The sequence below is a fragment of the Haemorhous mexicanus genome, chromosome 10, assembly GCF_027477595.1.
Source record: "Haemorhous mexicanus isolate bHaeMex1 chromosome 10, bHaeMex1.pri, whole genome shotgun sequence".
Lineage (NCBI taxonomy): Eukaryota > Metazoa > Chordata > Aves > Passeriformes > Fringillidae > Haemorhous > Haemorhous mexicanus.
The window spans coordinates 2,320,111-2,333,181 of record NC_082350.1 but is presented as its reverse complement, the minus strand read 5'-3'; the positions used below and the strand labels follow the sequence as shown (position 1 = coordinate 2,333,181).

Here is a 13,071-nt window from a genome sequence, read left to right as displayed (position 1 = left end):
GAGCCAAGCCCATCCTGGATGGTGTTTAAAGCCTTGTGATGTTCTCTAAGATTCTTTTTTGTAATCTGTTTTTTGTAACTGATTTTTTACCAATTAAAGCAAAAGGTTTTATACTATCTTGTCTTTGTTTATGAATACTGTCTGCTTTAAACCAACTCTCCTCTTCAATTTCTTTACTTTCCCCCTCCTCTTTAGGTATATCTAGGAGACACTCCTTTGTTACAGGGATGAGCATTTCTCATTGCTGTGGAGGAACCAAAAGGTGTAGGAAGACCTGCTAGTTCCTGGGGCACAGCCACCTTGGGGTAGGAAAACCATGGCCCTGAGAAGATGAAAAGCAACCAGGAGCTGTGAGAAGGTGGGTGCTGCTGCATGGGCTGGTGTGGGAAGAAGAAAAGCAGAGTTTGCACTTGTTTTGGCTTCTCCATAACGAGGCCATGTAAAATTCAGCACAGGCAAGGGGCTAACCCTTACAGCCTGCCACCACCCACACAGCTTATCAGATTTTCTGTTTCCTATAAGGTGCTTTTGGCCCAGGAGCTGTGTTTCAAGCACTCTGGCTGAGAAGCAGCAGATAAGATTTCCTGTGGGGCCTGGAGCGCTGCTAACCTGCCAGGCAGGAGACTGCTTGAGCAATGGCAAGAGCATCAGCTGATCCTTAATACCAAGGCTGGATGGGGGGGTGTGAAAGAAAAGCTGAGAATTACTCAGCTGGTACCAGCCTTGTAATTATTTCCTATCCCAGGAGTTCACTCCCAAAGATGGTAGAGCCAGCTGGTACCCAGGAGGCTGAGCTGGGCCAGAGAGGTTTGGTGCACTCAGTAAAGGAGGTGGATTTAGAAATATCAACAGAATTTACAGATGTTCAGTGCTAGTTTTGGAGCTGGGCTTTCTCTGTGATGAAAATACTTCATGTAGCACTGTCCAATGCCATGTATGACCTCTCTCCTCAGCTGTAGCAGTAGGAGCAGGTGAGCTCCCAACTGCACTCCTCCCCTGCCACACCATGGTGAACTCACAGGCTTTGATAGGCCACCACAGACACCAAACTCATCTGCCAGATGCCCTGTGCCTCTTCCCCACTCACCACACAATGCTCTCCTAGCCACAAACCCCACCAGCCCTCTGCCAGAAACCATGACCTGGCACACACAGTGTCACTCCATCCCCAAGGATCCCAACACAGAGGGTGTCTGGAGCAGCCTTCCCCAGCACTGCCATTGCTTCTCTCTGCAAGCTCTGATGGTGATCTTAGGCCCACAGCCTATCGTGGGTGGTGTCTGCTCATTGGGACTCTGCTCTCAACACAACAAATGCTCTTCCCCACATCCCAAGAACAGAAAAATCGTCCTTTGCTTTTCTGACCAACCCATTTCCAGCACCATCCTGTCCTGGACGGGCCGCAGGACTCGTGTTCCTCCTGCAAATGCTGCTGCACGGGCTGAGATGGGCCATGGCAGGTGGCCCATTCCAACATGCTGAACTGAGGCCAGTCAGGAGAGGTAGCCCTGGTGCCCCCGGGCCATCCAGCAGTGAGTAATCTCCGGGAGACTGCGGCTGCGGTGCCTGAGTGCCGGGAGCCAGCCCGCCTGCCCCGGCACCGCCTGCACCCTCCGGAGCCGGCGCGGCCAGTCACCGCGCTGGCACGTCCTGCTGCTCCTCACACTCCTCCCGACGGAATAGCTCAGCAGCCAAACAGCCCTGGTGAAACTGGGCTTCAGCACAGCCTGCCTGGGGCTTGTGCCTACTGAGAAACATCCAGATTTAAACGCTTTGAAGGAGAGCTTTACTCCTTTTAAAACCTCAGCCTTGAGCCAGAACCAACCTTCTGAAAAAGCTGGACAAAACCCTCTTTATTCAGAGTGAGTAAAGCCCCTGTAAAGCAGCCTCTCCTTGGAGAGTGTTTGCTCATGGCAGGGCAGGCCTGGAGCCCGAGCTGAGGGAGGGGGCACAGGGTGCAGAGGGTGCCCCATGCTCACACATCAGGGCCAACCCACAGCCTGTGCTGGCAGCAGCCACTGTCCCCACCTTACTCTGCCCACTGCCAGCCCTGCACTTTGCTCCTCACTGCCCAGAGCCCACATCACGTGGTGAATTAGAGCTGCTGTCAGAAAACCAGCCCCAGCAAGCCCACAGACACCTGGGAGTGATGGGCTGGCAGGACGCTGGAGCAGGACCCCTTTCCCTGCCTCTGACAGCCTCCCTGGCACTGCTGGGGCCGGGCACCCACTGCCCCACACCCAGCCAGCAGACACACCCCAGAGCAGCTGCGAGTCTGGGGACAAACCCAGCCTGCATGATCTCCAGCCTGGAAAAAAGAGGGATCAAATAGTCCTTCTGTGACCCACACTGCAGACTGAGCAGCGGTCAGGAACCTGCCCAGCTCTCCTCCCACTCTCCCACAGCAAATCCATCCCTGCCAAAGGCTGAGCTGCCTTAACGAGGCCATTCATTAACCAGCCAGGGCCAAGGTTGGACTTGGGCTTGCCTCAGTACTGCACAGGCCTCCTTGTTAGCCCTGTCAGGTTCTGAGTCGGTGCCACAGTATCACCCCAAGCTGCAAGAGGCAGGGGCCACCAGCCTGGGCAGCTGCACGGGTCTGTGTTGATGTGCAGCACCCTTCCTGCATCATGGAGCTCCTCATCCAGCTGAGATGCCTCCTGCTTCCCAACTGCCATGCAGAAAGGGCTCTGCTGGCAGGACAAACGCAGCTGACACCCCCTGCAGGGCTTTGGGCTCCTTGCCCCCGTGCTTGGCCTCCAAAGAAGTAACACAGCTCAACTCACCTGGCTCTCCCCTCCAGCCCTGAGCAGGGAAGAGGAAGAGCTGTCCTGGCACATGGCAGCCTCGCTGGCAGGAGCAGCTCTGCCCTGCCCAGAACCCAGAGAAAATGGACTGGGGAGGAGATGAAGCAGGCTGAAAATTGCAGGAATTAGAGGAACAATCACAGAGCTCCTCAGCTTTGACATCAAACTGAAATTAATTACTCTCTTATGTGAATTCTCTTGGCTCAGCTTCTTTTTCTCTGGGCTTCTCACTTGTTTCCTACAAAGTGCTTAAGCAGAAATATTACCAGCTTTCATGGAAAAATCTTCTTTTAAATTATTTTATCAGCCAGAAAGAAGGGGAATGAAAAGTTCTCTCAAAATTTTTGCTTTCATTAAAATAAACTTTTTTTTCCTATCAAAGTCAGTTTTACAAGGCTAGACGTAATCAATAGGATTGGAGGCTTTTTTTTTTTACTTTATTATTACTTTATTATTATTATTATTATTCTCTTGGTAGATTAAAAGCCTAATCAAAGATGTCCCTGCTGTCCCACAGTCCCTCCTCCGGTGCCTTGTCCCGAGTGTGTGACAGCCCTGGCCAGCCCAGAGGTGCCTGCCCTCCATCCAGAGGGTGCCATCCAGCGCGGGTGCCTGCCCTCCATCCCCTGTGCTGCTGCGTGGGACAGCCGGGCTGCAGAGCACCTCAGCAAGGACTGATGCCTGGCCACAGCTCCGTGCTGGATGCCCCCGAGGGAGCACAGGGGGCAAGGAAGGGACACTCCGCTTGCAGCCCGGTCAAATTCCCTCGTCCCGTGGCCACCGGCTGCCCCTAAGCCCTCGCTGGCGGGGCCGGGGGCTGCTGACCATTTCTCTGCTGGTGATTAGATTGTTCACGGCTCTCGGGTTTGTTTGAATAAGCGCCTTTGTTCGGCGGCGCTTTCCCACGTCCCCCGCCCGCTCGGCAGTCGCGTGTCCCGAGGCACAGAGGAGCCCCGGCCGCCGCTCCCCAAGGAAAGTCCTGTTCGGAGCAAGACATCTGCGCCCGAGAGAACCTGCCAACATCTGCCACACTTTCCCCCTTTTCAACAGCCTTTCTTTCCCTCTTAAATACTGCAGGAACAGATGTTAAAAGTTGTTTTCTTTCTCCGGGGTGTGAAGTGTAGACAAATAGCAAAAAAAAAAAAAAAAAAAAGAGAAAACTCTAAGCAGCGCTCACTCCTCTCTCTTTCCTTTTTTTTTTTTTTTTTTTTTTGGAAAGCCCAGGAAAAAAGGGAGGCTTTGTTTACGAAGGAGAATCCCCTTTTCAGTGAAACCTGGCTGTGGCAACGCAAAAGGAAAGCGGGAATTCGCAGAAAGCTCCTGTAATGCTCATTAGCATGGGGCTGTTGGGTCCCTGCAATCCCCGGCACAGATGTCAGCCTTGCCCAAAGCCAGGGCAGCTCTCCCGCCCGCACCCCCGCCTCCGAAATAAAGGCTTTCGCCGTGACTGAGAGGTGTAAAATAACTGTTTACAGCCAAAGCTGCTCTTCTTTTTCACTGCGGCGCTGTCTTACAAATGAACCTTGAAATGAGCGCACCCGCAGCAGATGCCCGTGGGCAAGCCAAGGGGCTCCGGTGCCCGGCTGGGCTGGGCACGGGCTGGCGCTGGGCACCCGGGGCCGCCCCGCTGCCCGCAGCCTGTCCTCCCAGCCCGGTGTCCCCTGGCCACCGCCTCGCCTGGTGCTCCCGGGGAACAGCCACGGAGCTCGGGGCAGCTCGCAGGACAAGGGGGGCAGGAGGGAGGCCGAGGCAGCAGCCACGAGCAGAGGCCAAAGAAGGGAGAGAGGGTGAGGAAGGAGGTGCTGCCATCACAGACACTGAGAGAGCTTTCCTGGTGGCACCAGGGACTGGCCAGCCTTCGGGCCACCAGCCTGGGGCACACGCTGCACTGTGCAGCAGTGCCAGCAGGCACGGGACACACTTTTCAGAGATTTTGGGTAATTCTGGATTTGCTGACACTCCTGCTGTGCTCAGCTGGGCCAGGAGCTGAGGTGATCTCAGCTTCTCTCTGCTGCCCTGGGTGCCTCGGGAAGGTGCTGCTCTCTGCACAAGGTGGAGGGAGATGGGCAGGGACCACCAGCCTGGGCGCAAACCAGAATGTGCTCTGTGCCCCCTGCCGCAGCCCAGCCCTGCCTTCTCCAGGTCGAGCTGCTGGAATCATGTGGCCTCAGCTACACCTTTTATAAATAGCAACAATCCATTTCCTTGGACTGGAAAAAGCCTGGAAAACCAAAGGAGTCTTCACAGGTGAGGAGCCTGGGCTGGCTGATGTGAGGGCCTCCTGCACAGGGTGGTGGGATCTCCTTTTGCTGTCTCTGAAGACAACACCCCAGAGATAAGAATCCCACCCCTTACCTGGCACAAAGGATAAATTATGAACCTTCCCCTCCCAACCCTCATCTCCCAGCACAACAACCACCCCAGCTTGTCCCAGGCCATTGCCAAAGTAGGGCACTTATAAAACCAAGGAACTGCACCCCAGCTCTGCATGTGACTGCCAACAGCCTCTGCCTGCCAGGTCCCATGGCTGGGGACATGTTTTGGTGATGAGCCCAGGCAGCAGGGCGTGCTGCAGGTATGTTTGCATTGACACACTCACACCCACACGGTGCTTGAGCAAGGAACAGCATGATGTCCTCGCTGCTGTCACTGGGGAATGTCCCCACCCAGAGCTGGAGGGACACAGGGCTCTGCAGCCAGGGCACCGTCTGCCTTACAGATATGTTTCTGTAAAACACTTGTGGAGCAAATCTGTTCCTGTGGCTGTACTAAAGGCCTGAGTACTTGAAGCTGAAGTAAACCTATCTGTAGCCTGCATTGTAGAATGCTGCTCTTGTTTTTTATTTATTTGAATAAAACATTTATTTTTCCCAGGAGCTGGGAAATCCCCCAGTGCATTGGGAGGGCCTGCAGTGCTTCTGAACTGCTGCATCTGCTTCCTCTCCACCTCAACAAGGTGACACATTCGACACCAATCCAAAGGGCTTCACCTGTGGGACTCAACAGGACACTGCCAAATCCTGCTCATTAGCAAAGCAGCTTCAGAAAGCAAATCAAGGTCATGAAAAACACCTTCATACTCTCCCCCAAGCCAGGCAGAAGTGAGGAAGTATAAAAGTGCATTCTCATCCCACACCAAGCCTCCTCAAAAGGCCCTTCATCCCCTGCCCCAGCATTCCAGAGCAGCAAACAAACCCCCTTCCTCACAAAGCCACCCAAGCCTCGCAGCATGGGGGAAAAAACCCAAAGAAGTAAAGCTTCCACAGGACTAACTCAACGCTAGGTTTGTTAGTATCTTCAATACCCTGTACATTTAATATTAAATTCTGCAGAGCAGCCAAAACCTAGAAGAGTTACACATTACCTACATCCACCCAGGTGCAACAGATAATTCAGTTCCCAGGAGGTAAATAAAGTTCCCATGTTTTCCCTACAGGATTTCTGTGATGGAAACAACCTTCCTTCGGGTGTCTGCTGTCAACAGTTTTTAATCGATCATCCTTTCCTTGTAACAATAATCCCTGGGAGCAGGAACTCCTAGCTGAAGTACTCTGTTTTTAAATTAAGAGTCTGTTACAATGATGTGAAACGACTGGGTTCGGTTAGCAGGTAAAAATAGGCATCGCTTCAAGGAGATAGAGGAGAAAGAGATGAGTAGCAGGCATTTTCCCAGGTGTAATTCAACCGCTTCCCGGCTATTGTGTCCCTCCCTGGGAATCTGTGCAAATTGAACGAGGAGCCGCGCAAGCTCCTCCGAGCGCGCCCATTTTCCTCCCCTTCTGCCCGAACAAAGGATGCCTCCAAAGCCCAGCGTCGGAGGCTGGACATCTGTCGCCGTTTGGGGGGGCCGGCGTGGTCATTGAAAAGAAGCAGTGACCTGTCAGCTTTGATTGATGGCCACAAACCTCCGGGCTCGACCCCTCGTGTGGGAAAAGAAGTCCCGCCAAGGAAAGTTGCCTTTCAGATGCTAATTTGGGGTTATAAATACAGCCGAGGAGCAGCGGAGCAGCAAAGAGCCTATCTGGAGGGGGAGCGGGCCACTGCCCGAGCGCCTCCTTCCCTTCCCATCCCATCCCATCCCATCCCATCCCTTCCCATCCCGTCCTGCCGAGCCGGGCCGGCTGCCTGCACCAGGATGACGGCCACGGCCACCACGGGCACGCACAAGGTGGCCAGCACCAAGGAGGAGAGGAAGGTAAGTGTTCCCTGAGCTGGGCATGGGAATGAGGGGTGCTGGCCACTGCTTCCAGGACACAGGAAGGGGACAACACTTTTTCTCCTCTTAGAAAGATGTTTTCTCTGAATTTAACTCATGTGGGTGTTTTTCTGCTTCCTTTCTGTGCCTTCTCTCCGTTTTGATCAGGTGAAGTGAGTTTCTGTCTTTGAAATGACTGGAAGTGGGAGAAGGGAGAAGTGATGCCACCTCAGGGATGGGCACACGCTCCATCCACACCTTGTCCCTGCTGAGCAGTGCCACCCTGCGCTGGCTTCACACAGGGAAGGGATCTCTGGCATTGCTGAACTGCAGCAGAAAGAGGAAATTAAAATATCAACAGTGATTTTTCCTGCTCCTTTTCTTTGCCAGTTAAGGAAACCCCTCATTGAGCGGAAGCGAAGGGAAAGGATTAATAACTGCTTAGACCAGCTGAAGGAGACTGTTGTGGGTGCATTTCACCTGGATGTAAGTGCTCATTTTATGCTCCTTTTTGTCCTTCTGCTGGTAGGAAGTTGGGTTGTGGGGTGAGGAAGGGAAATGCCTCATCTTTAGAGAAACTGGCCATGGTGCAAACCCTTCTTTGCCTCTAACTGCTGCGCTCTTTCCCTATCAGCAGTCTAAACTGGAAAAAGCAGACATCCTGGAGATGACAGTGAAGCACCTCCAGAACATCCAGAGCAGCAAGATGCTGGGTGAGTGCCCGGTCCCTTACCCGATGCTAGCGGGTCTGATCCCCTGGCAGCCTGGCACAAGCACCTTTCACACCGCCCAGGCCCAGGCTGCCGCGGGCTTTGGCTTTCTCCACTAGATGGGGAGATGGAGCCGGGCACTGCTTAATCCACGGAATCCTGAAGGCGTTTTTCCCTTCCTGAGCCCGTTTGCTGCTTTTTGGTGCAGTTTAGCCTCGGCGCCGGGCAGCAGGGCACAGGGATCGCCCCCCGCTCACCTTCCCCCCGCAAACAAAGCATCTCTAAAGCCCAGAGGTGCTTTAGCGAGCAGCCCGTGCCTCTGCCCCGCTCACCCTTTGCGTCCTGTCCCGCACAGCTGACTCCAAGGTGGGGCTGGAGGCCCAGCAGAGGTACAGCACCGGCTACATCCAGTGCATGCACGAGGTGCACAACCTGCTGCTCACCTGCGAGTGGATGGACAAGAGCCTGGGGGCGCGGCTCCTGAACCACCTGCTCAAATCCCTGCCCCGCTCCGGGGAGGACCCCTGCAAAGCCGCGCTCCGGTCTGGCAGCCCGGCTCAGCAGCCGCTCCCGACACAGAAAAGTGCCCCGAGCCCCAAGGGCAGCGCTCGGGGCACGAGCCCGGCACGGGAGCGCCTCTACCCCGCGGAGAACAAGCAAGCTTCCAAAAATCCCCTCCAGCTGCCCTCGCTGGCGCTTTTCAACCAGGTTGATGCTGCACCCCCCAGACAGGTTCTGCAGCCAAATTTTTCCCATAACAACCCCAGAATGGGGTCATTAGATATGTGGAGACCGTGGTAAAGTGTTCTTTCCATTTTTGTCCTAACCTTAGACACTCTTACGTATGTATCTTATAGATATGTTTCTTTAAAACACTTGTGGAGCAAATCTGTTCCTGTAGGTGTACTAAAGACCTGGGTACTTCAAACCGAAGTAAACCTATGTGTAGCCTGCATTGTAGAAGGCTGCTATTATTTTTTATTTATTTAATACATCTAAATTATTGTCTTCTTCTGAATCCTCTTTTGCTCTTTAGTGTATAATAATTATATAGTTTTCTTGTCTTACATTCTAATATAATTAACTTTCTATTAATAAAAATACAAGACAACAAGCAACGAACCTCTCTGGAATCAAATTTACCTTCAGATCTCACATAAGCCATTGAGACCCCTTTGTTAAAGGGATAAAAGGGTAAGCAACTGGTCTCTTCTGCTTTTTATTTTTAATATCATCCCCGTGCAGTGTAGGAGATTCCAGTTTGAGTCCTGTAAAAATGCTGCAATTATTAGGAAGGGAAAAAAAAAAAAAGAAAAAAAAAGAGAAAAGGGGAGAGAGGTGGTCTGGACTTTTAGGCTGTTTAGAAATGCTCTGTGGGTTGCTCACTCAGGCTTTGCTGCTCCCAGCCTGACACTGCTCTAGAGCTTGTGAGTACACGTGTGTGTATATATATATATATACATATGTTTTATATATATATGTGTTACATATAGTTATATTTAGGGATTTTTCTTGTTTCCATAACTAAAAGTTCTAAATAAACCTTTTGAAGATAACGACTGACATTTCTCCCAGCCTTGTCCCGTATGCTCTGAATAAAGAGTGTTTGAGCATCTGCTTTTATTTGCTTCTTTCACAAACAGTTTTTCCTCGATGCAGCTGAAAGGGCTGGTTTGGGGGCTGCCCCTGACACTTTGTAGGAAAGCAGCGTTCACCACACAAACACAGAGCCCTGCCTGGATCACAGGGACACTTTAGATGCTATGAAGGAAACAGGGAGCTGGCTTTATCAGGCGGGATCGATGCTTTAGCTTGTACTGATAACAGCTTTTACTCTCACAAAGATCATCTAGAGGGCAGAAGGTAAAATTCCCTGAGAAGTGGACCGAGGAGATTGGGACAAATCTACTCACTTGCCGGCAACATTTGGTGCCTGTTTTTCATCTCAATGGCAGTGAGAAGTTGCTCGCAGCAGAAATGAAAGAGCAGGGAGCTCTTAAACAAACACGGAGCATACTAATGAACGGCCCCGCAGTTCGAGGGGCTCATTATGCAGCGAGATCTGCTGGATGAGGTGCTGAAGGAGTGCAAACCAGCACCTCCGGGTTTAGCACCTTTTCCCTTTTATCCAGCCCTCCCGAAGAGCCATTAGGAGCAGTGGCATGAGGGTGGCAGGAGAAACAACCGGCCTATACCTGGCTGCAAGGAGGCAAGGCAGGTCAGACGTCAGGGAAAGACATAAAATTGCACAGATCCAGAACTGCACAAACATCAACCTCAGTTTCCACCCTCTGCCTGAAAATGAAGATTCCCCCTTTCCTGATGGGGCCCTTGGAGTGATCACCAATGTAAAAAATACACATCATCATCATCATATTATCATCATCATCATCATCCTGATCCCACTGCAAAGGTCCAGAGGAGGGTGGGAGGTGGGGCCAGCCCAAGCAAACCACGGCAGTGAGGCACACAGAATACTCATGAGTAGAGAAACCAACCAGGCAAAGAAAACTGCAGAATCCTGGCAGAGAAAAGACACTGAAGATCTTCCCAGTTTAGTGTCACAAATACAGCTGAGTTCAGATAAAAACCCATGCCATGAGAGCCCCCACAGCTGCACCCACCAGGGGAACCTCCAGTGCACCCCAGTGTGACCAGCAGGGAGAGCAGCTCCCTGCCCCAGACCAGGCCTGAAGTGCTCCTGTACTTCTAGCAGGTGTCAGCAATGCATCTCATGGCATTCATGCCCACCTTATTGCTATGCTGGGGGAGACTCTGATGAAAATATTTTACTGCAGTTTGACAGCATCATCTTAAAAACATACATTCCCTCTAAAAGCTGTAAATCCCCAGGGGCTATAATTATTAGCTATGGTTACTGTGCTGAAAGGAGATCAGTGGGAAATATCAATTTCCCACTATCTCTGCTTGTTTATTTTGTGTCTTTGAAAATACTTTGTGGTTAGTGAGTTTTATTATTTCCCGTTTCTAATCAGTAAGGGCTCTTTTTCTGTTGTGGGTGTGGAGGGAAGGGTCACATCACAGCTGGTGAGAGAGTTTTAAAAATAGGAAAGTGAGACTGCAATACTTGGCCAACAATCTCCAGCAACAGTTTTAGTACAAGGCACTCATTTTTCATTGCCTTCACTTCAAACCAAGGGTGACTTTTTATATGACCTCCTTGTCCTCTATCCAACCAGTACTGCAGGAATCCATTGCAAGTCACCAGTGTTCAGTTAAAAAAAAAAAAAGATGTTTCTTCAGAAAGCAGAGCACTTCAACCACATGGATTTCAGCTTCTAATTACATTGGACAAAGGAACTCCATATTTACTGCAAACCCATCTGGTTTCACCAAAGCCAGGACTGTACAAGAGCAATAATACTTTGCTCTACATTATAAGCACCTCTCCACTGACAACCCCAAAATGCATTGCCAGCTGCTCCCATCTCCTCCCAGGAGAAGGAAGGGAGCAGCTCCTCCTGCCAGCTGGCCAGTGCAGACTGGAGAGCACCAAAGGGCTGGGAACACAAACCCTGAGAGGAACCTCTGAGGGAGCTGGGGGTGCTCAGCCTGGAGAAAAGGAGACTCAGGAGTGCCCCCATCACTCTCACAGCTCCTGAGAGGTGCCTGTGCTCAGCTGGGGCTGGGCTCTGTCTCCAGCAGCACTGACACAACCAGAGCACACAGCCTCAAGCTGTGCCAAGGGAAATACAGGTTGGATATTGGGAAAAAGGTTTTCACAGAAAGGGTGATAAAGTCGTGGAATGGCTGCCCAGGGAGGTGGTGGAGTCCCCGTCCCTGGGTGTGTTCAACAAAGCCTGGATGTGGCACTGGGTGCCAGGGTTTAGCTAAGGTGTTGGGGCTGGGTTGGATTTGATGATTTGAAGGTCTCTTCCAACCTGATCATTCTGTGATTCTGTGAATTCTGTCCTTGGCAGCTGCTGGTGGAAGCTGTCCCTCACTCACACAGGCTCTGCACACAGCAGCAGAGCCCAGACAGATGCTGCTGTCACATCTGCAGCAGGCAGCAGTGGCTGTGACCCTGCACTGCCAGCCCAGGGATGGATCCCCAGCACCTTCCAGGCTGCACCCCATTCCCAGCTGGGACTGCATTCCCAAGGCACAGACAGGGTTTGGAGCACAGACACCTCCTGTGCAGGCTGAAAACAGCCAGCACCAGCACCCAGACCAGATTCCTGGGCTCAGGCATGGCCAGACAGACCTGTTTGGATGCAGCACATCTCCCCAGCACAGGCAAGGCTGGGACAGCAGCAGAGCTGGGCTTTGTCCCCTGCCAAAGTGCTGCTCCAGGCTTGTGTTTGTGAATGGAGAATTAAAAAGCAGAGATCAGTTGCTGTGTACACAGGGATGTGGGGAAGGCTGCACCCGAGCCTCAGGACCCTCACATGCCTTCAGTGCAAAGCAATTACTGATTTTATAGCAAATTAAGCTCAGGTGGACAGAACACCCACATGTACAACAGTCCCCTTCATGGAAACTTCACTCCCAGACCTGCTCTCATGCAAACCAAGAGGAAAATCTCACTTATTTCTCAGAAACAGGACCAAACCCTTTCCCACTAGGAAAGTGCAGCACTTCATCAGTAGGGAAGAGAAACTGGGGCCCTGCCATGCTGTCTTCTCCAGGACACACACAGCCCTTGGGGCCTCTGAGCATCCCTGCCTTCTCCCTCAGGCCTCCTCCCAGCCTGAGGTCCCCCAGCCACCCTCAGTGACAAGGCCAAACTGCTTTGGAGATGTAGGAGTGGTGCTGAGCCCCTGCACATCACTGCCTGAGCACAGGGCAGGAAAAGGGAACGTGAGCTGCATCCTCACTTCACCTCTTTGTTGAGTGCTCAGTCTGGCAAAAAGGAGACTGTGCTGCCAGTGTGGCCTCTCCAGAGGGCCTGGAGGGGCTCCTGATCCTCTGCAACCCCAGTCTTGCAAAACCCCATGCAAAAGCAATTCAGATGTTTCCACAGTGCTCTGAACCATGCTGCCATGGCTGTGAGTGCTTGCAGGTCACTGGCAGAAGTGATTCCTTGGGAGGAAAGTGAAAACAAACCCAGCACCAGCAGAACAGCAAAGACTTCACCTTCCCTTTATTTATGCCATTGTCCCACAGCTTCCAGTGTGTGCACTCCTGTCTTACAGGGACGTGCTCACATTTCATCTCATGTGAAGCTATGCTGTGTTGAAGACCTAACCCAAAGTCTGTCACATTTTTCAGAGCTTTCCCATATTCATGAATAATGCAGCAGAAGCTGAAGCCAGCCCTGGATCTGTTCTGCACTGCTGAGATATTTAATCTCTAAGTCAAAGTCCTGGTGAGAACATGGCTGGAGGCATCACCATGG

At 52.0% G+C, this 13,071-nt stretch overlaps 1 protein-coding gene across 1 annotated transcript; it reads left to right on the top strand.

Moving 5' to 3' along the window:
• The first annotated feature begins 6,942 nt into the window (after positions 1 to 6,942).
• Positions 6,943 to 8,833, top strand: LOC132331443 (transcription cofactor HES-6-like). The gene is made up of 4 exons (XM_059854862.1): positions 6,943 to 7,002; positions 7,393 to 7,488; positions 7,637 to 7,715; positions 8,068 to 8,833. The coding sequence occupies exons 1-4, from the start codon at positions 6,943 to 6,945 to the stop codon at positions 8,511 to 8,513; spliced, it is 681 nt and encodes a 226-aa protein (XP_059710845.1). The 3' UTR covers positions 8,514 to 8,833.
• The last annotated feature ends 4,238 nt before the right edge of the window (positions 8,834 to 13,071 follow it).

What these genes read in the sequence shown, in the direction of transcription:
- LOC132331443 (XM_059854862.1), top strand. Translation starts at nt 6,943, where the DNA reads ATGACGGCCACGGCCACCACGGGCACGCACAAGGTGGCCAGCACCAAG. An exon ending in TGGGTGCATTTCACCTGGAT is followed by an intron (nt 7,489 to 7,636) that starts GTAAGTGCTCAT and finishes TTTCCCTATCAG; the next exon opens with CAGTCTAAACTGGAAAAAGC. An exon ending in CCAGAGCAGCAAGATGCTGG is followed by an intron (nt 7,716 to 8,067) that starts GTGAGTGCCCGG and finishes TGTCCCGCACAG; the next exon opens with CTGACTCCAAGGTGGGGCTG.